General features: G+C 47.2%; 1 protein-coding gene across 1 annotated transcript; it reads left to right on the forward strand.

The window, feature by feature from the left end:
• The first annotated feature begins 462 nt into the window (after positions 1-462).
• On the forward strand, positions 463-25,574 carry LOC139052937 (nascent polypeptide-associated complex subunit alpha, muscle-specific form-like). The gene is made up of 5 exons (XM_070530083.1): positions 463-609; positions 1,975-2,030; positions 19,684-19,989; positions 23,477-23,515; positions 25,423-25,574. The coding sequence occupies exons 1-4, from the start codon at positions 573-575 to the stop codon at positions 23,501-23,503; spliced, it is 426 nt and encodes a 141-aa protein (XP_070386184.1). The 5' UTR covers positions 463-572; the 3' UTR covers positions 23,504-23,515; positions 25,423-25,574.
• The last annotated feature ends 967 nt before the right edge of the window (positions 25,575-26,541 follow it).

Here is a 26,541-nt window from a genome sequence, read left to right on the forward strand (position 1 = left end):
AAATGTTGATTGTGCTATCAATATCGTTTGCTATTTGAAGACCCGACGAACAAGCACTCACATTTTTGGAAAAAGAAAAAAGCCACAGTATTTGTCTTGTCAGGGTCGCTCTTTTTCACTTGCTCTTATTGTCTTATCATCTTATTGTCAGACTTTATGATTTGTTCTGCTCTGTTTCCTGCTATTCCTCATATAATTCCTCTATCTCTGCCAGAATATATATTTTCTTTTCTATACAAGGCGATGGTGCAAGACTAATTTTATGGACGTAAAAACCTAAAAGGCAAAGAAAACTCGCCCGTGAATTTGTTCCCACGTCACATATAAGAATTGTTCGTGAATCTAAGCCGAGTGGAAGGACATTTCTGTTTTTCGTAAGTTTGTGGGGTTCCATCTTGATGGGAAACTAGAGGCGCAAAATATAAGGAGTTCTTCCGATTCCAACATAACATGCCCGCGCGGACTTCGCGGGGGTCAGTTTACATTTTCTTCGTGCGTTGTGTTTTGCTTGTTTGTTCAAAATATTATTTAAGCGCGCAAGGTTGTAGTGGAAGCTGGAGAGGTTCGTGAATATGGGGTGCCCTAGAAATCTGCGGCTCGTCCTTTGTGGTAAGTCAGTGCATGGGCGCAGCTTTCATTTTAATTTGATAGCGCCCTACGAGAACAAGGTAGCCTAATATTGAAGTGAGTGGTTTCATAAGCTCTTCTCTAGTAAAATATATCCTTGTTTACGTTGACCACCGTTTGCCCTGAGGCACGCGTGGAGATTTTGATTCCGAGTTTAATATACTCGATCATCCAAAGAATGCATAAAATTGATATTAAGCATTCCTCAGAAGGAAGATATGAAATTGTTTCAGTGGTTGTAAAGATCAATGGCACATTAACTGGGATCATGAATGAAATGAACCAACTGGCAGGAACCACTGCGCTAGTCGAATAGCTTGCAGCGCTCCAGATATCAGCTACAGCTACACTGCGTTTTGGAACATACCAACTACAGGCTCTCATTGCAGTGAATAAAATGATTTTACAACTTCATAAACGAAGGCGAGCGTGCTCATATTGACTTCGCCCTTCCTGCCCCCTTCGGAGGCCCGGGTTAGATTCCCAACCAGACCCGATTGTACCAAATTGTCTTTTCAAAATTAGTAATTTACTTTGTGTACAGGAACCTTCCTGAGAAATATGACGTGAATCCGCGCATTTTCTAAAGAGTATTTTTACTCTATGCGCCATTGGCCACTTTTGGCACCACGGCTTGATAACGCTGGATTTTCCGCTTCATGAGACATGTAATGCTTTCGCATTAAAAAACAAACCATCTTTCTAAATACACTGCACAATTGCTTCGCCAGATTTCGCAATTCGCCGAAACACCTAACAATGTGACATTAGAAAGCTATAGGGAGAACAAGAATTTGGAAAGTGCCGTTTTAATTTGCGACATGACGAATGTAAAAGCTCCGTGCCCCTAAACAAACTTCGTCATATAGTTCAAAAAGAAGTACAGTCTAATGGCGATGTGAGCTCGTTTGCGCTTGTTTGGCGGTAAATAGATTGGTTATAATGCAAGTTCTATAGCTTCGTGAATAATGAAGAAGGTGTGTGATGTTAGATATTGGTGGCAAATGCGCGTAATTTGGGCCGATGCTCTAATCGTCATCCATCGTCTTTTTAGTACAAAGCTAACATTATCAGTGGCTGGCCTCCCAGTTGCACTTTGAGTGGATCAAGTACACCACGTCTCCAGCGAAAGAAACTTTGGGTGTATATTTCCCTTGTATTGATTCATGCACCCATAAACACTTGCATTCGGCATGTTTGTGAATCGCGCTATCGATATGCTAAATAAAACTCAGCTACCGTTATGCTAAAGTGTTCTCAAAGTGTAAAATGAAAAGGTGTACCGACTTCCATAAATAAACATATGTGCTAAAGGAAGGTTGGTTATGCTCTTGATGTATATTTCAGTGATCGTGCTTGCGGTAGTAGCTGATAAAGCCTACGGAAAAGCAGTAGGAGAACAGGTGAGCTATTGTGGTACCTTAACGCTGTTTTAATATACACACATGTAAATTCACTAATCACACCCCCAGAACCCCCATATGTATATATATATATATATATATATATATATATATATATATATATATATATATATATATATATATATATATATATTGTTTTCGGGTGTCGGTGTGTTTGTGTGTATGTTTGTTCATATGTATATCGCCCCTCTACTGCATGAGATAGAGATAGTTACACGAGATAGGAAAGCCAGGGAGGTTAACCGGATAAGCCTCTTGTCTGCTACATAGCACTCGGAGAAGGGCAAGGGGAAATGAAAGACACACAACAGCGGTGAGAAAAGGCAAAACAATAAAAAAAGTAGAGAAGATCGTCAACGTCCATGAGAATTAAAGCTCTCCAATAGGCCACTCGAACCGTCTTGTGGTGTGACGACTGTATAGGACCCCCAAGGTCTGTGAGTGTCGCCTATGGCTAGACTCCCAGGGTTCTACTAGTCAAAATAAATATCCAAGAAAGTGGATGAGAAAACTGTGCCGCAGTAGCCCAATTGGTGGAGCAGCGCACGCGAAATGCGAAGGATGTGGGATCGTTGCCCACTTGTGGCAAGTTGTTTTTTCATCCACTTTCAGTTCCGCCGGTTTGTCGTTTCTTTATTACATTTATTAACACAAGTAATTGCCCCTATGTTGTCCTGGGTGTCGGTGTTTGTTGGCTTCTTATGATATGACTAATAATAATTGGCCGCTCCGTTAATGGCCTTTCTTCTCGTTTATGACTGTATAGGACGGTGTTCCAGGACTGTCGCCTCCGAAAGTGGCCGGTCGTCAAGACGCGCCAGCGCGGTCACGAGTGCCTGCGCGTGTGCGCTGTATCGGGGGCAATGAGAAAGAACGTGTTCGATAGTTTCTTTGTCGCCCCAGTAGTCCCACGCAACGCTTTCCTCCCATGCTATGTCGAAAGGAAACGACTCCGTAAATGCGACACAAAGCCACAATCAGTAAAGTGCCGTTGCCTCGAGTCGGGAAAATGCAGGTGGATGATGAAATTCAGGCACGAGCCCAGTCGATGTAGTGTGTGCTGGAAACTAGGTGTCTTCCAGAGAAATTGTAAGACGTCATATGCAAGCACTCGAAGTTGCGCTGCTGCATCTGTTCTTGACAGCAGGATTGGCTCCTGCATGGCGTCTTCATGAGCAGATCGGGCAGCTTCATCGGCCAGTTCATTACTCATCATGCTACAGTGGCTAGAGCGCCACTGAAATGTGACGTCGTGTTCTTGCTCGATGAGGCTGGGAAGGAGCTCTCGGATTTGCAGCGCTAGTTGTTAGTAGGATGCACGGCGTAAGGCGGAAAGCCAGCAATGTAGCGCTGCCTTAGAGCTGCTGAATATGCTCAACTTTTGAAGTGCCTCCTCTCTAATTATGCGTAATGGGCTACGAAGAGCAGCAAGCTCTGTGGTTGGTGGTGTAGTCTGATGTGAAGTCTCGAACTTCAAGGTGGTGACTTTCGCAGGAAAAATCACTCATCCTGCAGAATCGTTCATTGTGGTTGAACCATCAGTGCATATAATAGTTAGATGGTTGTATTGTTAGTACAGCAAGAGCAAGGAAATTTGCTCGAGAGCTGGCTACGAGAGTTGTGTCATCATTCGAATCCCTGCTATTGTGAGTGGAATTCGTGGCTGAGCCGAGCACCAAGGGGGAAGTAAAGCTCTCGCTGCAGCTGTTTAATGTGATGGCAGAATTACACGCTAAATCAGTGTCGTCTGACTAAAAAGAGGCACGTGGCGGGTACGTCTTCTGACAGGGAGGCGACCTAGTGAAGAGAGGCATGAGCAAGGTGCCTGACATGTGCTCTTAGCGCTTTCATAACAATGTGAGCCTTGGTTGGGTATTTCTGCGCAATTACAATGGTTTCGGATGTTGATGTGCATCGTGGCAGACCTAGGCAAACCCAAGGCGTCTTAGCCTGAGCACTTTCCAGTGTACGGATGTTAGTTCCGCAGGTGCTGTACTTTAGCTACCTTCAAAGTCTCGCTGTACTTTAGCTACCCGAATTAGTCCCGTAAAGCTGTACTTTAGCTACCCGATAAACATCGTCCAGTGCAGTAGAATCATCATGTGTTCTGAAGTACCCGAGGCTTTTCCTTCTTGAAACTTGAATTGATTAGAGATGACTGTCAGGCGCTTCGCTAAGTAGGCCACTTGAGGACTCCATCAGAGGTCACGGTCGATGATTAGAAACCTGTACGTCCTTACCTAAAAGATTATTCGTCCATCGATGGATATGGCGTACGAAGTCATTGGCTTCCGGCTAAATGCCACCAATGCAAATTTTTCTGGAGAAATCTTGAGGCCTTGTTCCCTAAGGTACGGTGATATCAACGTGGCTGATTTTTGTAGCCTTGTGTGCACTTGAGGACGTGTCACGCCAGATGCCCAGACGCAGCTGTCATTGGCATAGATTGACAACTTCACTGTGTTTGGCAGAGATGAGACAACTGAGCACAAGGTTGATGAGTGTTGGGCTCAACACAGCAGCCCACGGTACTCCACGGTGTGCATAATGTTGAAAGGTTGGGCCGTCTTCGTATTCACAAAGAGAGACCGCACATGTAAAAAAAAGGCGCGTCTAAAGATAGTGTCCACCACCGAGGCCAACCATTTCCAGAGCCTCTAATATAGCCTCATGCAGAACATTGCCATATGCTTCTTTGATGTTGAGGAAGATGGTAACAGATAATCGCGTACACGCCTTTTGATTTTGAACGTACGTAACCAAGTCGATGACATTGCCAATAGAGCATCGGTGACGTCGAAAGCCGTCCACGGCTCCTGGGTAAATTTCATAGCATTCAAGGTAAAATTGAAGTGTGTCGAGGATCATTCGTTCTTTTACCTTCTCAATGCAACTAGCCAGCGCGATGTGGTGGTAGGACGTAACCTCTAGAGGAGACTTGCAAGGTTTGAGTGGAGGTACCAGGCGACTGGTCTTCCATTCTTTAGGAACGTATCCATCCTGCCAGGGCTTATTGAATATGTGCAGGAATGCACATCGCACCTGTTCACCGAGGTGGCACAATACACGGTAAAATATACCATCTAGACCAGGTGATGACGGATGATTACATAAGACAAATGCCGCGTCGAGCTCTTGAGTGGTGAAAGGCATATCCATGCTTGAATCCCGTGTGCCTGTAATGTAATTAAAGGCAAGGGTACACGTGCCCACTGACTGGCCTGCAATCATAACACAGAAATCTTCCTCTATGTCGAGGTCTTGTTGGCTTTGGAAGAACGCTAGAGGCTTGAATGGGAAGCGTTGTTCCGGAATAGAACCTAAGCCTCTCACAGTTCTCCATATTTGAGACAATGGTTGAGGAGGCTCAAGGAACTCACAATATTTTCTCGATCGCTCAAATTCCAGTTATCGATGTGACGCTGTATATTATTCTGAGTGCGACCGACTTCTTGTTTCGGTATCTTCGTTCGGCGTGACGATGAATCGCGTGAAGTCGGTCTAGCTCTAGGTCGAATTGCGAGTTACTCGGTGAGCACATGAGCGTGTGCACAGCCCTCTGCGTCACTTCTTTGACAGCTTCTTCCAGCCCAGAGGTGAGGTATTTCTGACAAGTGTCCTGCAGTAGGTTCTAAAGGGAAGCTTTCTTTGCCTCGTCCTTTGACTTTGCCACTGCCGCCGCCGCTGCTGCTGGTGCTGCAGTGGGCTGCTGCTGCCGCGCACACCACATCGGGGAGTAGTTCAGAGTATATATAGATGACAGGAGCGAGTAAGAGAGGAAAGGCGACGGGAGAAACTGGTTTTCACCCTACCGTGTCGAATGTGCACAATACCCTCGGAAGCTGCCTGACTGTCGCCACATTAGCCGCTTGACAACTGTAATTATCGGTGACTCCTCTCAGAAGCATTAGAAAAAATACAGTGCTTCCGTTTCTACTAACGTGCGAGGCCAGAGGGGACGCAGGTAGAAATGTGGAGAAGAGAAGAGGCAGTTACTTTACAAGAGAGGGGGGAGGTGACGTGAGAAGGCAAGGAAAGCCGACTACTATACGACAGCAGTTGCGGGGATACAGGACAAGCTTAAGTTCAAGGCACGATAGAGTACGCGGCTGCTATGTCTGAAAAACAAACGCCGTGCAAATATGTCAAGAGGGCAACTTGTGCAGGGCGCGCAGAAACAGAGCCGCAATAATTAAAGTGCACCGCAGGGTCCAGGAGACAGTCAGGAAGTGGTGGACCATCAAATCAGCACTTCTGTGCCCGCAACGTTTGCTTTGCGCCTATGGCATTACTAGATGTCGTGTATTTGATCTCAATCAAGGCAGCCGCATTTCGACGGGGCAAATTTAGAAAATGCACATGTACTTAGATTTTGGAACATGGTAAAGGAGCTCACGGTGTCAAAATTAATCCGGAGTCCGCCACTACGGTGTGCCTCATAATTCGAGTGTGGCTTCGGCAGGTACAGCCCCATTATCTAATTCAAGTTTAATACTTGTGCTCCAATGCGATGTGCCATGTGAGGCAATGACAACGCTCAACCCTCTCAGAGGTTATAAAATATGGCGCACAACAACGCCTTGAGCAAACACCTCTCCCTGTGAGTGCTTTGTACGGCGCAGCCAAGCAGCAGTTGTGCACGCAAGGTAACGTTTAACATCAACTCACCACTCTCGTGTTAGCCTAAACGTTCAAGAAATTAAGCCTTAGCGGTCAACATCACCGCTAATTATCGTCAATCAAAGCATCCAGCACGGAAAGCTTCACTTGCATCAATTCCCACAGTGCGTGGAATCTGCTTAATTTTTTTAAACACATTCGAATCTATTCGTCGTAGTGCGTTAAGCTGATGGGTGTTAGGCATCCCGTCGATCTTAAGGTAAGGCGGGATGTGATCACTCCCATGTGTCTGAATGTCCAAAAACAAGTTAAGCGGGTGGTCAAGGAGCGTGATATTGTGCATGAGAAAATCAATAGGATTGCACGTTTCCTTTAGTTTTCTTGTTACAAACACTATTGCGGACCTAGTTTGTCGAATCCAAGAAAAACTACAGCTACAGAAACTAGAAAATAACGAAAGCCTTTCGCACTGGCTGAAGAAAAGAGAATAACGGATGAAAGGTAGAGAGGTCAAGCACAGTAAGCGTCCTGTTGGCTACACGGTTCACACTTCACTGTTGGCTACATACTTCAGCGTAATACAAAGGGCTTTACTGCCTACTTTTACGGCTACACTGTCTGAGTGTTCTATCGCGACAATGACACAAAAACTCACTTTATATGCCTCTGAAACCGCTTTTAAGTTTGGTGATGTGACATTCCCTTTAGGCGTTTGTCTTGTTTATGACAACACAGCTGAATTACGGAAAAAATCGTGGCAAACACGACACTTCTGAGTGCATACTCTGTGAGTTTTCTGCACATGAAATTTGACAGTCGATGCAATGTCAAATACCGCCATTTTACAAACTCAGAAATTTTCCGGTTGTGGAACTACCACCGGTTGATGGAGATGCTTCATAACTTAGTTGCCTGTAGCTAACGCACAAAATTATTTACAATACATTCACACGTAGCCGAACAGTGGCCAAGGTAGTGACCCTTTAACAATCCGGAACATGTCCTCTTCCTCCTCTTCTGTGGCACCACACTGCGGTGGCTGTTTCGTACCATCACCCACGGCACTAGGAGCACTATTCCTCTGCTTAAGCTACACAGCCATGGTGAAAGGCGTGTGTGATACGGCTTTAGTCTCGCTACGTGAACGATGTCGCTTGCAGATGACGAAGATGCTGAGGGGGCCGGGGATGGTTTCCTGTGTGACACCGATCTGTTGTCGCACCACACGGTATAGAGCAGTGTAAGGTGACAGCAGCTTTTCGGAGAGGCCCATGCGGCGGATGGCTGACCAGAGAAGCACCAGAGAACACGGAGAAAAGTGCACGTTGTGAGCATGGTAATCATAGAGGCGACTCTGCTGGTCCTGTGAGGCCTGTAGACGGAAACGGGTGAGGAAACGTGGTCAGCGCGTGCGTTCATGCGTATTCAGCGGCGGAACGTGCGGGCAACGGCAGCAAGGAGTCCAAGGGCAACGCTGGTTGGCGGCTGCATATAAGGCAGACTGGTGAATAGTCGGCGGTGTCGCGACGCAGTTTATTGTACGCGAACGTCATTATGGTAAATGAAGATGCCACTCGTGGTGGTCGGCCACACCGTACTTCGAAAGGGAGTCGGTGATGGTCCTGCGGAGGCGCTCCGTCAAGCTGTCGGCCTGTGGGTGGTATGACGTGTTGAATTCATGATTTTCGAGCAGGAGCGGAGCATGTCTTCCACGGCTGCCGAGAGAAAGCTAAGGCCACGGTCAGTTAGTAACTGGCGTGGAGCACCATGCACTAAGATGATATCGTAGAGTAGAAAATCAGCGACTTCAGTAGGGTCACTTGTCGGGAGGGCTTTTGTGATCGCGTACCACGTAGCGTAATTGGTAGCGAAGGGGACTCTTTTATATCTGCAGCGGGAGCGAGGAAACTGCCCAAGAAGGTATAGACCCACTGGGAAAAAAATAAGTGCGGATTATTGTCTCACCAGAGACATTCAGGGGGAAGCGCGGAGGGCTTCTTCCAACGCTAACAGGCTTACAAGTGTCAACATAACGCCGCACGGAGAGGACGAGACCCAGCCAAAAGAAGCGACGGCGTAGACGCTCTTATGTGCGCAAGGTGCCGAAGTGCCCAGCCAAAGCAGCGTGGTGAAGCTTGGCGAGGACAGCTGAATGTAGCTGTGATGGGATGACGAGCAGAAGGTCAGGGCCATGGGGATCAAAATAACGGTCGTACTGTGTCCTCTCTTTGAGAAGCATTCAGAGAGAGCGGCGTCACCAGGTATTGACTCCAGCCGGCCGATGACAGCTCGAAACGAATGATCGCGGCGTTGCTCGTCGGCCATTTGAAGCAACTGTGACACAGAGAAAACATGAGCGACGGCGGCGGAATCTACCGGTTCTTCCACGGGGTAGCGGGACCAGCAATCTGCATTCTGTTGCAAGCGTCCCTCCTTATATGCGACGGAAAAGGTAGATTCTTGCAGGCCTAAAGGGTCCTTGAGCGAAGATAGCCAGCAGAGAGCGTTGTGGTCAGTGATGACACAGAATGAACTTCTGTACAAGTATGGACGAAACTACGCGACCACCCCCACAAAACAAGGCACTCGCACTCTGTGATTAAATAACTGTGCTCGGCGGGTTATAGAAGTCGGCTGGCGTAAGCTATAACCCGATTACGATTATATCGAGACTGGCATGGCGCTAACATTGCGCCTATTCTGCGACTAACTGCGTCCGTTCGAACTTTGGTTGAGGCAGACAGGTTGCAGAAGGCCAGGTTTGGAGGCATAGTAAGGAGAGTAGTCAGATGAGAAAAATATGCGGCATTATTCGGACCCAGCGAAAACAGGACATCTTTACAAAATGAATTCTGTGCAAAACGCCGTAAATAGGAGCAGAACCCTACAAAATTACAAACGTCTTTTGTAGTTTTCGGGACAGGAAAGTGCAAAGGGCAATTTCGTCCTGATCAGGTTGCACGCGTCATCCAACCACAAGGCGTCTAAAGAAGCTGATTTGGCGGTGAGCAAAGTGACATTTTCAAGAATTCAGTTGGAGACCGGCTCGGCGGAACACGACAAGATTCGCTGAAAGACTATCTAGACGCGTGTCGAATGTGGGCGACGGAACGATGACGTCATCCAAATAGCACAAACCAGTGGACCACTTGAACCCTTGAGACAAAGAGTGCGTCATTCGTTCGAAAGTGGCCGCCGTGTTACAGAGACCGAAAGGCATCACCTTGAACTTATAAATACCGCCAGGGGAAACAAATGCAGCCTTTTCTCAGTACAGTTCGTCGGCGGCAATCTGCCAATAGCCGTACCGTAGGTCGATAGAAGAAAAAAATCTGTGCCCAAGCAATCCGTCCAGATGGTTAACCAGCGTAGCTGAGACGTGCAACCCCGGTGTTTATCAGTGGGTTAATCCAGACGGTTCATTAAACGGTGGCTGGGTAGGCGGCTGGACCCTCTGTAAGCAATAGCTGCTTGCACTCGGTTGCACAAGCCTGCTCTTGTGCCCGGGCTACAGCATCGGCACGGCGTAGACGAGTTCGTTGCCGGCTGTGCTCGCGGCATTGCTGATGGAAAGATGCCTGCTCCTAAGGCGTACGTGTCACGCGTGGCGTACTCATTTTGGATACGGATAGAAACTTCTGCGCACGCTCGGCTGTGAAGAACAGTGACGTCACTACTGGCGCAGCCGATCGCGCACCTCTCTTTCTCTTTCTTTTTCGCACATGCGCACGGGGTTACGCCGAAGCTTTCGGCGTAAAGGCAACAGACGTACGGACGGACGGACGGGTCAGCCAGTCATATAAAGCTTCGCTATAATAGGTGGAATCCTACAGGCAGTCTAGAGCGTTATCAATACGCGGCAAATGGTAAACGTTCTTTTTTCGATTTTGTTCAAGTTGCGATAATCTATGCAAAACCATCACGTTGGGTTTTTCTTTCTGACAACTACCACCGCAAAAGCCCAGCGACAAAAGGAAGGCTCGGTTATGTCCTTTTAAAGCATCTTTTTAACTTCCTGTTGGATAATTGCTCGTTCCGACGCGGAAATACAATATTGACGTCGGGAAGTAGGGTTTGCATCTACAGTATTTATAGTATTTATGCGATTTGTCACGACGGGCGTTTGCCCTAGGAGCAATGGTCCAAAGTGAAAGTGAGTGATTGCCGAAGTAAAAATGTCGCGACGGCTTTCATGAACGTCCCAGAGGGCTTCTGCTTGAGCAGGTGTAAGGTCAGACGAAACCAACTTTGTCATGTCCACGCCACTGGCGTGGGATGACGTCGCATTATGGGTAAAGCTGCAAGAAGCGTCGACTATGAAGGGTTCTACATGATCATCCTGCACAGAGCTAATTTCAGCCAATGAGGTCCCTTGTGGGAGGACTTGCGCGGTTAGCGCGAAATTGACAAGGAGAAGGCAGGAGCGGTTGCCAGTAATTGCCAGTAGAGTGTACGGCGCGGTAATACCATGTGTAAGCATAATGACCAGAATTGGCGTGACCATGTAATTGTCGTCAATTACAGCTGGTCTGGAAATTAAGTCGATGTGCGTAACAGTATCGGGGTCGATACTCAAACACGGTCGCCGGGCTGGTACTCGACGAAGCGTCGTCGGAGGTTGTAGTGTCGGCTGTCGGTACCCTGCTGGTTCTTGATCCGTAGGCGGGCGAGCTGTTGAGCTTCTTCGGCGCTCTGGAGATAGGTAGCGACGTCAAGATTCTCCTTATCAGTGACGTGTGGCAGCATGGCGTGGACCGTCGTCGACGGGTTCCTGCCGTAAACCAGCTTAAACGGCGTGATCTGTGTTGTTTCGTGCACCGCCGTGTTGTGAGCGAATGTTGCGTAGGGCAGGACGGCATCGAAGGTCTTTTGTTCGACGTCGACGTACATTGCTAGCATGTCGGCAAGGCTCTTATTCAGGCGCTCCGTAATACCATTAGTCTGTGGGTGGTAGGCTGTTGTCCTCCTGTGCCTTGTCTGACTGTATTGCAGAATAGCTTGGGTGAGCTCCGCTGTAAAGGCCGTTCCTCTGTCTGTGATGAGGACTTCTGGGGCGCCATGTCGCGGCAGGATGTTTTCGACAAAGAATTTCACCACTTCGGCTGCGCTACCTTTCTGTGGTGGTGGTGGTAATAACTTTATTGATAATCCGGCGAATTCGCGGCATGGGCCTAGGCCCCCCCGAGGAGGTCCGGAGATCCTGTCTCCTCGCCGCCTCACGGGCTTGCTAGATGGCCCATAGTTGATTTTCGAGGTTTGACCTGCACAACGCGGCCATCCATCGCGCCGCTGCTTCATCTGGGGAAACTGAATTTTCTGTTTATATAACCTCACATTCCCAGAGAATCTGTCTAAGAGATGCGTGAGCCCTGCCATATAGTTTGCAGTTATCGTCTGAGTAGATGTCCGGATATATCCTCCTGAGATGGACGGGATTGGGGAAGGTCTTTGTTTGTAACTGCCTCCAGTCTACCACTTGGGCCCTGTCGAGTTTGGGGTTAGGGGGCGGATAAACACGCCTGGAGTTTTGATAAAATTTAGTAATATCACAGCACCTGGTCGTTCTGTCCCTCTCTGTCCGTTGGATTTCCAACACCAAAAGAGGATCCTTCTACGCGTGCGCGGAATGTGGGACCTCGCGCGACGCTATGAACCTCCTCATTGAGGTTGGGAACGGGAGTGTCGGGGGACGTGTGAGCCGGGAACCATATAATGTGTCGTTCCTCCGTCTCCTCGGAGGTGACATAGTTCGCGTTGGCTTTGAGTATAGCCTCATCCTTCGGCGAAATTCTGCCTTGTGCATAGTTTCTGACCGCCGTCTGTGAGTCACTGAGTACGGATATTTCGACAGAGGTTTAGTTTCAGTGAAGCGGGTAAGGTAGTCCGTCGCCACGACGATCCGCTCATTTCCTGTTGACGACGGAAAGGGTCCCAACAACTCCATCCCTATCTGCTGGAATGGTCGGCAAGGAGGCTCGATCGGCTGTAGTGATCCCGCTGGCCTTGTCGGTGGCGTCTTGCGTCGCTGACAGTCTCGGAATGTTCTGACATAACGGGCGACATCAGCAGTCAGGTGCGGCCAATAATACCGTTCTTGTATCCTCGATAGTGTGCGAGAAAATCCTAGGTGTCCAGTGGTCGGATCATCATGTAGGGCGTGCAATACTTCTGGACGCAGGCCTGACGGGACAATAAGAATGTAGTTGCGCGCTCTGGTAAGAAGTTCTTCTTCACGAGTAGGTTGTTTTGAAGCGAGAATGAAGACAATCCTCGCTTAAATGCCCTAGGGACCACGTCGGCATGCCCTTCCAAATACTCGACAAGGTTTTTCAACTCCGGGTCTGCTCGCTGCTGTTCAGCGAAGTCTTTCGCGCTTAAAATGCCAAGGAAGGCGTCGTAATATTCGTCATCTTGCGGAGGCGAGTCAATGGGGGCGCGTGATAGGCAATCGGCATCACAATGTTTTCGTCCGGTCTTATAGGTTACAGTAATATCATATTCTTGCAGTATTAGACTCCAGCGCGTCAGCCGTCCTGAAGGATCCTTTAAGTTCGCTAGCCAACACAAGGCGTGATGGTCGCTGAGGACTTTGAATGGCTTGCCATATAGGTGAGGGCGAAATTGCGCTGTAGCCCAAACGATGGCGAGGTATTTCTTTTCGCTTGTAGAATAATTACCTTCCGCTTTTGACTACGACCCGCTAGCGTAAGCTATCACGTGTTCATGTCCATCTTTTCTCTGGACTAGGACGGCACCGAGGCCTAGGCTACTGGCGTCAGTGTGGATTTCGGTATCGGCGTCCTCGTCAAAGTGCGCAAGTACGGGCGGCGACTGCATGCGGCGTTTGAGTTCTTGAAATGCGTTGGCCTGCGGCGTTTCCCACTTGAACTCGATGTCACATTTAGTTAGCTGTGTCAGCGGCTCAGCGATGCGTGAAAAGTCCTTGACAAAGCGCCTGGAGTAGGTACACATGGCAAGGAATCTGCGCACTGCCTTCTTGTCAATGGGCTGCGGAAACATTGCGATGGCAGCTGTCTTCTGCGGGTCGGGGCGGGCTCCAGACCTGCTGATGACGTGGCCTAGGAACAGAAGCTCATCGTAAGCGAAGCGGCACTTTCCTGGCTTCAGAGTGTGCCCTGATGACTTGATGGCCTCTAGTACTGTCGCAAGCCGCCTAAGGTGATCGTCGACATTTCCGGCGAAGACGACGACGTCATCCAAGTAAACAAGACAGGTCTGCCACTTCAATCCTGCTAACACCATGTCCATGACGCACTGGAACGTTGCAGGCGCCGAGCACAGATCGAATGGCATGACCTTGAACTCGTAGAGGCCGTCTGGCGTGATGAAGGCGGCCTTTTCGCGATCTCCTTTGAGTCGACTTCTTTTTGCCAGTAGCCACACTTAAAGTCCATCGGCGAGAAGTATTTAGGGTTGCAGAGCCGATCCAATGCGTCGTCTATCCGTGGAAGGGAGTACACGACCTTCTTCGTGATCTCGTTCAGTCGACGATAATCGACGCAGAAACGTAACGTTGCCTCCTTTTTCTTCATCAAGTCAACAGGGGATGCCCACGGGCTTTTTGACAGCTGGATGATGTCGTCGCGCAGCATTTCGTCGACTTGTTGCCCAATGGCTTCACGTTCTCGCGTCGAAACTCGGTAAGGGCTCTGGCGGAGTGGTCGAGCGCAATCCTCGGTGATTATGCGGTTCTTTGCGACTGATGTTTGTCGAATGCTTGATGGCGTCGAAAAGCAGCCTATGTATTGTCGGAGCAGACTTTTGAGCTGTTGTTGCTTAATCACGGGGAGACTTGGATTAATGGCGTAGTCTGGTTCGGGAACCATGGTCATCGGGGTAGATGTGGCGGAATCCGAGAGGACAAACGCATTACTGGTGTCCAGAATTTCCTCGACGTACGCGATTATCACGCCCTTGTTGATGTGCTTGAACTCCTGCCTGAAGTTCGTTAGCATACCTTCCGCTTTCCCTCCGTGCAGTCGAGCGATCCCTCTTGCGACGCTAATTTCACGGTCTAGCAGTAGACGTTGGTCACCCTCGATGACGCCTTCTACGCCGGCAGATGTTTTGGTGCCGACGGAAATGACAGTGCTGGAGCGAGGCGGGATGCTGACTTGACTTTCAAGCACGCTTAAGGCATGGTGACTACGAGAGCTCTCCAGCGGTATCGCTCGATCTTCCGACAGCGTTATCGACTTCGACTTCAGGTCGATGATTGCGCCGTGCTGGTTCAGGAAGTCCAGCCGAGAATGACGTCTCGTGAACACTGTTGGAGGATAACGAAGGTGGCAGGGTAAGTCCGGTCATGAACGGTAATGCTTGTCGTGCAGATTCCAGTCGGCGTGATGAGGTGTCAGCGGTTCGAATTTGTGGGCCTTCCGATGCAGTCTTAACTTTCTTCAACTGGGTGGCGATGGGTGCACTCACGACGGAGTAATCGGCTCCTGTGTCTATAAGGCGGTGACATGGTGGTCGTCGAGAACACGTCGAGGTTGGTGGTTCTTTGTCTTGCGTTACAATTAGGTCTTGGCGTCGGATCACGGCTGTGTCATGTTGGCCTGTGGCTGATACGTGGCGTCGTCAGATCGTCTTTCGTCGGCGTATTCTTTGCTTCCAGACTTCGTTGGGACGGCGGTGTTTCGTTATGTCGTAGAAGTAGTTTCTTCGGCGTCTTCATCGGCGGCAGAGGATCTTCGTCAGTTCGACGAACAGCAACCACAGCTACATCGGTTGCTGCTTTTAGTTTTTCGGATATAGGCTCGCAGACCGGGCCCGGGCTGGGCCAGTGTATGGTCGGCGCTGCAGCGACAGGTAGTGGCCTGGTGACGGTGAACGAGACGGTCATCGAGGGCTCCACTGAGTGGTGGCGAGGTTGTCGGCAATATCGCGAGGTCGTTCACCAAGCTGTGGTCGCGGCACGTTCACGGCGAACCCTCGCAGTCCCATCTCCCTTCACGATGTCGGCGATCGAGGCCACTTGAGGCTGGGACGAAAGCAAGACCTTGCGCAGTTCTTCACGCACAATGGCCCTGATGGTCTCGCGCAGATCGTTCCTGGCCAGTGATTGAATTCCTGAGTAGTTGGTAGAGTTCGTACGGCGGTTGAATTGCCGGTTCCACATTTTGAGTGTCTTCTCGATGCTGGTGGCCTCCCGGTTTTCGGTGGGCTTCCTATCATTGCGCCGAAAAGTTCTTCCTTCACACCACGCATGAGTAGGCGGACTTTCTTCGCCTCGGGCACATCCGGGTCGGAGTGGCGGAACAGACGGCTCATTTCTTCTGTAAAGATGGCAACGTTCTCGTTGGGTAGCTGCAGTCGGGCGTCCAGTATAGCTTCGGCCCTTTCCTTGCGCACGGCGCTCGTAAAGGTGCGCAGGAAGCCGCTACGGAACAGGTCCCATGTTGTCATGGTCGACTTCCGGTTCTCAAACCATGTTCTTGCTGCGTCTTCTAAGGCGAAGTATACATGCCGCAGCTTGTCGTTGGAGTCCCAGTTGTTGAAAGTCCCGATTTGTTTGTAGGTCTCCAGCCAGGATTACGGTTCTTGAGTAGCTGCTGCATGCAAGGTCGGTGGGTCCCGAGGTTGCTGCAGCATAACGGGGGACGCTGGGGCAGCCATTGGGGTTGTCTTGGCCACGATCTTATTTGTCGTCTCAGGTAGAAGTCCGTGCTCCGGGGGCAGTCCTTGCAGTCTGTGGCTAGCATGGTGCCCTTGGGCGATGTTGGTTTTGTCCTCGGGCTTCGGGCTTGGATCGCAGCTTTGCGGGGGCGTTCGGTACGTGAACGCACAAGCACCTCCACCAGATGTCACGTGGTAGTGACTGTGAAGGAAGCAGCCAAACTGAGAAAGACGAAAATGGCGTTTTATTGGGCGAACTTGTGCCCTCAAAAACAGGCTACACTCAAAGAACGGCAACAGCGGCGAACACAGTCGGCGATCGTCGAAAATTTGACCAGCGGGTCAAGCGGGTCGGCTTTTATGCAGCCGTCGTCCAATGTTCCAGACTAATCGCTGCGACCCGCGTGTCTTCCACAGAGTTCTACACCATTCGCGTCACGCGATGAAATAAGATAACACATGGCTCGGCGACAACAGACAGTGGATAGAAGCATCGACAACATTCCAGAAACTTCCGATACATGCAGGCGCGTCCTGCGCTGTGCGATAGCATTTGTTCGGTGGTGAAACGTGGTCACTCGATAAAGATGAACAAGTAAACGTATCAACACTGTTGCCATTGAATCGCGAATATGCAACCTTGTCATGCCATCCTCATCCCAGCCGCTATCGTGGACAAGTTGTCAGACCATGGTCGCAATGCCATCGTCGTCACAGCAATGTCGTCATAAAAGTTTCATGATACAGTCATCATTACACCTTTGTTATAACAGTCTTCCCACTGAAATCATGCCGTTGTCATACCATCGTCGTCATATATGCGTCGTCATGCATTCGCTGTCACAGCGTCGTCTTGATGCTATCGTGCTCATTACAAAGTCGTCATTCTTACTTCGACCTCCGACTTTCATCATGCCATCGTTGTGAACGATCGTCCTCGCACTGTTGTAATCATGCGATCGTAGTCACACTGTTGTTTCACCATCTTCTTCCCTTAGGTAGCATCATAGCACCTTCGTCGACCCATCAACCTCATGTCTGTTTGTCATACTGCTGTAATAGGGCTGTCGTCATTCAGTAACATTAGGTTGTCGTTGTCATGCCATCGCCTTCGACGCGTCATTGTCACACAGATTTTATGGTGCGTCCTTTGTCATGCAGGCATAGTCATGGTGCCGTGGTCTTGCCATCGCTGTCACAATCGTCATCTTAATGCCCCCATATCGTCATGGCCACGTGGTTGTCGTTACACTGCCGCGTTAACTTAAAAATCCCCATCTCATTGTCTTCATTCCATCACGAATGCATCGGCGTCCTAAAGTCGCCGTCATCTTAACCATCTCATATCGTGGTAGTCATGCGGTTGTTGCTACACCCTCACCGTAATTTCAAAATACCCGTCTCATTGTCGTCATTTCATCACGAATGTAACGGTGTCACACAGTCGTCGTCATCTTAATGCCCTCATATCGTCATGGTCACGCGGTTGTCGTTACGTCATCACCATAGCGAAAAAAATCCTTCATATCTTTGTCGTCATTCCATCACCAATGTATCGGTGTCACACAGTCGTCATCATCTTAATGCCCTCATATCATGGTGGTCACGCGGTTGTCGTTACGTCATCGCCATAATGAAAAAAAACCCTTCATATAATTGTCGTCATTCTATCACCAATGTATCGGTGTCACACAGTCGTCGTTATCTTAATGCCTTCATATCGTCGTGGTCACGCGGTTGTCGTCACGTCATCGCCATAATGAAAAAAAATACTCCATATCATTGTCGTCATTCTATAACCAATGTATCGGTGTCACACAGTCATCGACATGTCACCATGCACAAGTAGTCTTGGTAAGCAAGTGCCAAGGCTAGTGGGATGATGCCGGAGGATGTGCCATATAGCTGGGGAACGAAATTCTCAGAATTACGACTACACATGGGAGTGTGGTCTGTCCCTGCAATGCTGAAGTGCTATTGCCGTTATCTTCGATAGCCATCGTGAGAAGAGTTCTGCTATAATAATATTTGCGTTGAATCAACAAGCTCGCTCTCTAAACTATGAACCGCACACAACGCCTCATGAAGACTAATTTTATTACAGCGAAACTGTTAGCCTTTCGGTGGTCGGCCGTCTTTGTGTCCGCGTTCGTTAGCAAAAATGTGGGTTGACCGCGGTGGTAGAGCAGGCGAGAAGCAATGGCTCGTACCCCCGTAAGGCAGTACATACATCCTTTGTAATCACGCATTCAACATACAAAACGCATATGTTTCAATGGATATCGAGCACCAAACACGCATCTTATACACTTGTTTGATGATAAGTTGCTGCTGATAACAATGCGAAGCCCGTAACGCTCCCCGCTCACATTTCCTGGTAATGTTTACTGTTGCGCAAGCTGCCGTGGCGACGGCCACTTGCAAACCAGCCTAGCACTGATTTCAACGTTGTTGCAGCACCGCTATGGGCAGCGACGTGCTGTAAAAATTACCGTTACTCCCATTACTCTAATTACTACCATTACTCTAAATTACCATTACTACAATTGTTATAAACCAATAAACAGCTGCATTCCCACCTCAGTCCTTGTAGCGGTTTTAAATAGCTTGGCTGGGCATACACTTTCGCAAGGCCAGGAGGGCGAGTCACTTCCTCTTTTGTTGATTCCTCTCTTGCTAGCCATAAACTTACAAGACCTGTACCTCTTTTTTTTATTTTGCCATCATCTTATAGGGCATTTTTATACTTCCGGCCTTTTCCTACAGATTAGCATTCAGGAGCAAATACGCTAGATAATAACTTTGCATTTTCAATAAAGAGATTTCTCTCACTCTGCAATACCACAATGACTGTCAAAACGAGTCTTAAAGCCTAAGTCTGCGTTATTCGGCATTTACACGGCCATCTACGGGATATTTGTCAATGTCTACCGAATCTAGGAGATATTATTTTATTTCTAAGTAGAAGAGTAAAATTGCAAATCAGGGCAGTATTCCAGAATGCCGCGTGTAGCATGTTGAGGAGCAAGCTAGAGGGCACTCCTCGAGTATACCTTTCCTCCTTTGATGCCCAGTATGCTCAATGCCAAAAAAACAGAAATAAAAGATATGCTGGAGAAACGCCAGGCTAAGGTCTCCAGCATACCATTAAAACTCCTTCTCTCTATACTGACATGAAGGTACCACTAGATGATGAGACAAAATGAAATTAAAACGCAGAGACTCCTTGTACCATTTCATTTCCGTAATTTGCAAGCTACCCCCATTCTACCATGAAATCGTACCAACTCATACACTTGTGAACCTTCATATTCTACGAGCTTGCTTTTTTCGGACTGAATACTCCTAAAGCAGACCTAATTGTCCACTGCAGAAGAAACTGGTCGTACCTTTGACTGCAAAGAAGGGTGGAGGCACGACCTCCCCACCGAAGCAGGCGCTAGGAACACCGCCTGCAAAAAAGAGTGGAAACAAGACCTCCCCACCGAAGCAGGCGCTAGGAAAACCGCCTGCAAGAAAGAGTGGAGACAGGACCTCCCCACCCAAGCAGGCGCTAGGAAAACCGCCTAGGTTTCCCTTCCCTCCACCTGTCGGCCCAGTACCTACCATCAAGATGCCCAAGGGTCCATGGAAAGGTATTTACCTCGTGTATCCACCGATCGACCTGCGACTGGCTCCAGTAAGTATGGAAGAATGACTCACGTTAGCTGCTTGGGTTTATTAAAGGGCATTCGCCTTCCATACATTAAGCTATTCACTTGTGGCGAACGGTTAAAATGTACCAGGGTATTTGCTTTTTGAGGGCATACAAGATTATCATTGTTTGCTTATGGTAGAAAACGTCATTTGAATCTCTCAACTGAACGCTCTAAGACGTCAGTATATTTTACACAATTTACATACATAAGTGGCTATGGAACAATATTACCCCCAGATAAGCTTTTCAATAACTGAACTCTAATGCACACACTGCAATTTAGAAATTGTTGTCTGTGTGTTTGGAAGGCATACTTTCTTGTAAAGAACGACTCTTGTTGAGTTATGAAGTTCTACACTTGATAGTCAACTTTATTCTTTGTGGAAATGTTTAACAATTTTCGGAAAAGGATTGGTGACCATAATGGTAAGTCTTCTCGCTACAGTGGTTACATTACGACTACTTGTTTGAAATGCAGCAGGTCTTGATAGATCAGTTCCAGCAGTTGCCGAGCAAAACAATTTCACTCTCTTTTGTTGCATTTACGAGTACACATGCATATAGATGAGCCCGCCTAAGATATAGCGCTTCGGAGCAGTCTAGTAAAAGCCTCGAAGTAAACACCGGGATACTGTTGCAGCCATGCCGATATGGTAACTGAGTACATCGTGATCGGGAACAGAAGTGGCGCAGAAGATGCCTGCGCGACTTATACCCCTATACAACGGACAGCCTTAACCGAGGTTAACTACGGTTACGGCTGACCGCAGTCACCGCGAACCACACGGCAGAGCTGGCCGTAGTTAGTCCTCTAACCAAGGTTACCGCAAACCGAGCTCGGCAACCTCGGTTTACTCTCGCAAACCGAGAAACAGGCAATATGGCTGACACACGCACAAACCCCTTGAGCACAGAACAACGCACGACGTGAAATATTATCACTAAAGCCTACGGGACGTGCGACAGTTGTAGCCTGAAGCAGATGAAATAATGAGCACGAACTGCTAACACGCCGCAAGGACAACGTACACCAAAAAAGAAACGCAATGAAGTGCTTTGGCTCTCGTAAATGCTGCGCCGGTTACGGCAACCAGTGTTGGAAGACTTAATGTGCAAATTGCCAAGCCGCTCAATATTATTGAGTTTTAACGCCGTAAGCGTATATTTTATTACAACATGTATCTGCATGCTAACTAATATTTTTTTATCATACACCGCGAACTTTGTTTAAAGAATTTTGCACGCATGATGATCACGTGATCGCGTCGGTTTGCTGAACCGAGTCCGTGTAGCACTGGCAAACCGCGCTCGTGTTAACCGCGGTTAACCCTGTGAACTATGCTTAAGCTTAAGCGCGGTTATATAGACAGAGTAATTACTGTCATTTCGATACGCGCCCCGCTTACTCACGTGTAACTTTGCAGCTTGACACGGAATTAAACTTGCAAATTTTACGCGTAAGTGATGATTTGTGCGTTGTGCTCCCACTATTTCAGTGTCAGCCTTAAGAGGAAGCTTTAGCTCGGGCCCAACTGCTACACGGCTTATTCAAATACATGTAAAACGCAGAAACACTTTTCTGAGATGACACCTGGACCGATTTTAATGAAATTTGTTGCATTTGAGAGAGAAAATTAAATTGTAGTGACTGTATGAAGCATAATTTTGATTTAGGCCCGAATTTTGTTTAAAAACTTTTCAAGAATTCGAAAGGTCGGGAAAATGGAACCTACAAGTTTACAAATTAATAGCTCTGCATCAAGCACAGGTATCGCGGTTCTGTAAACACCATCTTTTAGAACATTCGAAGCGGACACATTTGATATGTCAATTTGTATCTCAGTGGATTTGTTACGTTTGGTACACGGGTTCTGCAAAAGCTGTATTTCCATATTAATAATTTTTTTTTAGATTCGTGTGTAACATATCAATCTTGTCCGCTTTAGATGTACTATTACATGGAACTCACAGAATGGTGATATAATTTTCTATTGCTTAGTTACAGAATTGTAAACATGATAGTTTTGTTTTTTGACAATTTGCAATTTTTCCCACTTTTTAAATAAAAATATGACGACCTAAATGAAAAATTCGAAACCAGCTCTCACTAGAATTCAAGTTTTTTCTTTCAAATGTAACAAATATTGTTAAATTTGGTGCAGTTGTTCCGAGAAAAAAGAATTCTCCTTTTACATGTACTTAGATTGTAGGGCCCGAGCTACATAAAGCTTAGCTTGACTTCATATCTGCTTTAGTGTCCCTTTAAGCGCAAACATCGTCGTGGCCGTGAGGGACATTGCAGGCTAAGTATGCACCATTGAGGTTAAACGCGCCTTGCTTTCTCACATATTTTGCCTCTTTCTGGGAAAGTGTATGGTACGACAAAGTTTCGCTTATCTTCGTCTCACATTCGGAACAAATTTGGAACGTTGCGTTTTCCGTTCCCTTTAGCGTCGTTCTCCATATTGTCACGTGGTCGTGACGTCAAAGAACACAGTAGCAATACTGTGAAAGGCAAAAACTAGCTTTTATTGGGCGAACCTGTGCCCACAAAACACGCTACACTTAAAGCACAACGAGAGCGGCGAACACAGTCGGCGATCGTCGTAAATCTGATCAGCGGGTCAAGCGCGTCTGCTTTTATACAGCAGTCGTCGAATGTTCTAGACTAATCGTTGGGATCCGCATGCCTTCTACAAAGTTCTACATCATTCGCGTCAATCGATGATATCAGATAACACAAGGTTCGGTGACAACAGACAGCGGATAGAAGCATCGACAACTTTCCAGAAACTTCGCACAAACGCAGGCGCGTCCCGCGCTGTGCGATAACATTTGCTAGGCGGCAAAACATGTCGCCCAATAAAGATAAGTACACGTGTCATTACCCCCCTCTTAAATGCATTGACCCGATGCATTTAAGAGGGGGGTATAGTGATTTACACATGTGATTTACGTGACAATATTGACGGGTCGAAGCGAGACGAGATCGCCGCCATACCAGTGGCTTGGATTTGTTCGGATGTGTTGCATGCCTCTGGCAGCCTGCACCAGAACACATCCTCCATCGTTCGCGGTACCTCACGTGCTATAACTGTTAAACCACTCATTGGCTGACAGGCACGCACGAACCCATCGAAGCGCTTAAAGACGCCGGAGAGTAATGCATCAATTTTGACGTCATGACTGCTGATTTACATGTGAGTTTTATTACGTACGAAGAACCCACATAAATTTGGGCGCAATATATCAATGTTGTGGGCATGGAAAGAAAAGGATTGACAAACACAAAGAAACATGTGGTATGGCTTCTTTGGACGGACATCATCTATGCCTGCACGGGGTCTCTTAAATTTGGAAATGAGCTGGTATTACACTAACTTACTTAGGTATGCAGTATCTGTGCTAAGCAGATCCAGCTCCATACTACGGCATCCCGGAAGTAAATTTCCTCGAATCTTTTTTCCAGACAAGAGTCAAGTGGGATACGTTGTAAGGACTTCTGGAGGTGAGACTATTCCGGCATCTTACATCTATAGAAATGCCATAAAAAGGCCTGCATAAAAGTCAGCGCAGCGTGCGGGAATGCTAAGCATCTTTTTTGAGGCTCCAAAGTAAATAAATAACATTATCCGCGCTACCTTTAAAGCAGTTTCATATATATGTATCCTCAGTTCTTGAATGCCCTGTTCATGTAAAACGAAAACTTTTTTGCAGCTAGGTGTTTCGATATTCGTATTTTACAGCAGTACTTCGTCAAGCTTCGTCAGGCGCAATCGGCAAGAAAGGTCACGACCTCACGGCTTCACTGATCACATCTTTCTTTTCTTTTTATTTATTTTGTACGTGTGCTTACATGAAGTTGACATCATACTTTATTTAAATGGAACGCGCGTCACATCACCAATATTCAGGATGGCCAGGATGAGCAAGAAACAAGCAATTTTTTGTGGTGCATCAGTACAGATTTCTTTCTCCACTTTTGATACGAACCAAAGATGGTAATTAAATAAGGCTTTATGAATCGCTGGTTGCGCTCTCACAGTTAGCTTTCACTGAGATTGCTGGTACCAATGTAGTCGCTTGGTTCAAAACCCGCCGAAAGGGTAGCGCTACTCAGAAATTCTGTGATATATGACGCTAGGGGGACAGTCGCCATTTCGGCGAGAGTCTCCCTGCTTCTTCCAGGTAAGTTTGTCGGCTCACTCGGAAACAGCTTTGGGGCACCGAGCTATATCTCAGTTTTCGGGTGTTGTGCGGTTTCACACCACCTAATGCTACTTTCTTGTTATGGTTGAAGCAAATCAGACATCCTAAAGGTCCCTTATATATGGCGGACCCATACTAGTAGCTCGCTAAGGAATTCCGACAGTAACGCTCGTAGATTTCAAATATTTAGGGGGTCTAATATTGGCATCACTGGTGCTACGGCTCCATCCCGCGTTCCTCAGTGCAGCAGACAGATACTCTACCCATTTGGCATAGCTATTTTGAAATTCTCTGCTACATCGTACCGCCTCCGGCATTCACCAAGTTTGACACTTAAACAGCACCCAGAATGGAGTGTCATCAACGGTAGCGGACAGTGTTTTAACGCTTTCTCTACGATAACTTGCCGCGCTACGTACTCCAGCTGGCGTAACCTTAGTCTAGGGAGTCTCAATGAGTGCACCTAAGTCCATTGCACTTCGGTATATTTGTGTAATCGCGTATCATCCCTATTTCAACGCTGCCTGCGCACAGTGCCCGTGAAACGAGCTTTAGGCAGGTGTTCGAGGGTGACGACAAACTCGTTCCCCACAAATGATGGATCTGCTCAATTGCCACTTGCGCAACTGGAGACATATTAAAAGACAATACAATTCGAAGAACTCACTTTGAAATTGTAACCGATCTTCAACACGTTCTCGACAAGAGTGCCTCTTCGGTGGGAGGGTTAGCCTGTAGCGTAAATTGTTAGAACGCCAGTGCCCAGTTGCTTATAAGGCTAAGAAAATATTAGCAAGCGCAATACCTAGATGGAAAGACAAAACTGCCAACCCTGTCCCTATTGGTGTTTATTATAGTTAGCAGAAAGCAGAGAAAATGTCAAGTCGATAAACAAAATTGAAACCTATATGGTGATAAAATATTGTGGCCCTTTCTTCCCGCTTTCACCTAAAGATGTTCGCCACGGACGCCCTCCAAGAATAACGTTTGGGCTTTGAGCGAACGTAATGCTAGCTGCTCTTGAAGGAGGAATAGTTTTGATGTACGCCTATATGGCGTTTGCTGCTTAATTTCTGTGATGCTGTTGTGCTGTTTCTTAACAGCCTTGTGTTCTGTTGTAGGGAAGCGCCAGGGAGTGGAAGAGGCATACCGAAGGGCCCTAATAAAAACTTACGCTGCACCCATGTTTTCTTGTTTTTTTCGCAGATGTGGAAACGGCATCTCAACTGGTGGCAGATGGAAATACCCAATTGCGAACACCAAAATCTGTTGGGCCCCGATCCACGCAAATTGAAAATCCTGCTCGTGATGTTTCTTTTTGTGAGATGCGCTGCAATAAACTTGGCCAAAATATTTTATTTTGGAGTGTTCCAAAAGCAAATTACAGAAAGATAGTTAATCATTATAGACGCGTACGAACAGTCTTAATTATACTATATACAGTTATGTTCAAATGAAAAAAAAAATACGTGAAAAGCTACAAGTCATATTCCTCTTTCACATTATCTAATATGAATAAGACTAGTGTAATCCAAGTACGCCTAGTTTTGGAGTGGCATGCAATAACATTGCAATATGCGATCATGGCAACGCTTGTGATGTCATTCTGTTACATTAGCCGAGTTCTAAATTTATTCTGCCAGTGAGCATTTCAAATCACTGCGGTAGTGCATCGGCTCTCGGACCTCTGCTAGTAATGTTCTGCATGGTTTTTATGCATGCGTTTCTAATATTTTTCTGCATTACGTATCCTTGAGGTATTGAATCTCCAAATAATTGTTCAGTATCCTTTTCAGTATCCCCAGCCAACTAGTTCAAAGTGATTGTGCTTAGTTGAAAATTACTTTCGTCACCACATTCCGAGAAACAGCAAGGAAGTGAGTAGGTCATGAATGTGCAAAAATAAGCACACTTCTATTCAAGCTTTTATTCCAGCATGTGAAGGTATGGGAGCTAACCAGCACAGAGAAAAATATATGCAAATATAATTAATAAAGACAATGATGTGTCATGATAACCTACTGACTGAGGGGTTGTGATTTGATGGTTATGCGTTTTCAGGATGGAAAAATGCGCTACAAAATATAGGGGTTTCAAATTATATTTTTGTCTCATATAATTCAAAGAGCAAATGATTCTCCGCGAATACTTTTCAAAGATATTTGAGAAGTAAACGCAAGTGCACAATGCCCCGCTTTGTTTTATTTATGGCGTTGCAAACACCGTTTCGTCGCTGACACAGAGAGAGAGAGAGAGAGAGCGAGAGAGATAGAAAAATGAAAGATGGGAATGTTAACCAGGTTGCACCTTGCTTGCTACCCCATT

Source organism: Dermacentor albipictus, unplaced genomic scaffold (assembly GCF_038994185.2).
Source record: "Dermacentor albipictus isolate Rhodes 1998 colony unplaced genomic scaffold, USDA_Dalb.pri_finalv2 scaffold_44, whole genome shotgun sequence".
NCBI classification, from domain to species: domain Eukaryota; kingdom Metazoa; phylum Arthropoda; class Arachnida; order Ixodida; family Ixodidae; genus Dermacentor; species Dermacentor albipictus.

What these genes read in the sequence shown, in the direction of transcription:
- LOC139052937 (XM_070530083.1), top strand. Translation starts at nt 573, where the DNA reads ATGGGGTGCCCTAGAAATCTGCGGCTCGTCCTTTGTG. An exon ending in TCTGCGGCTCGTCCTTTGTG is followed by an intron (nt 610 to 1,974) that starts GTAAGTCAGTGC and finishes TGTATATTTCAG; the next exon opens with TGATCGTGCTTGCGGTAGTA. An exon ending in TCGACCTGCGACTGGCTCCA is followed by an intron (nt 19,990 to 23,476) that starts GTAAGTATGGAA and finishes TCTTTTTTCCAG; the next exon opens with ACAAGAGTCAAGTGGGATAC.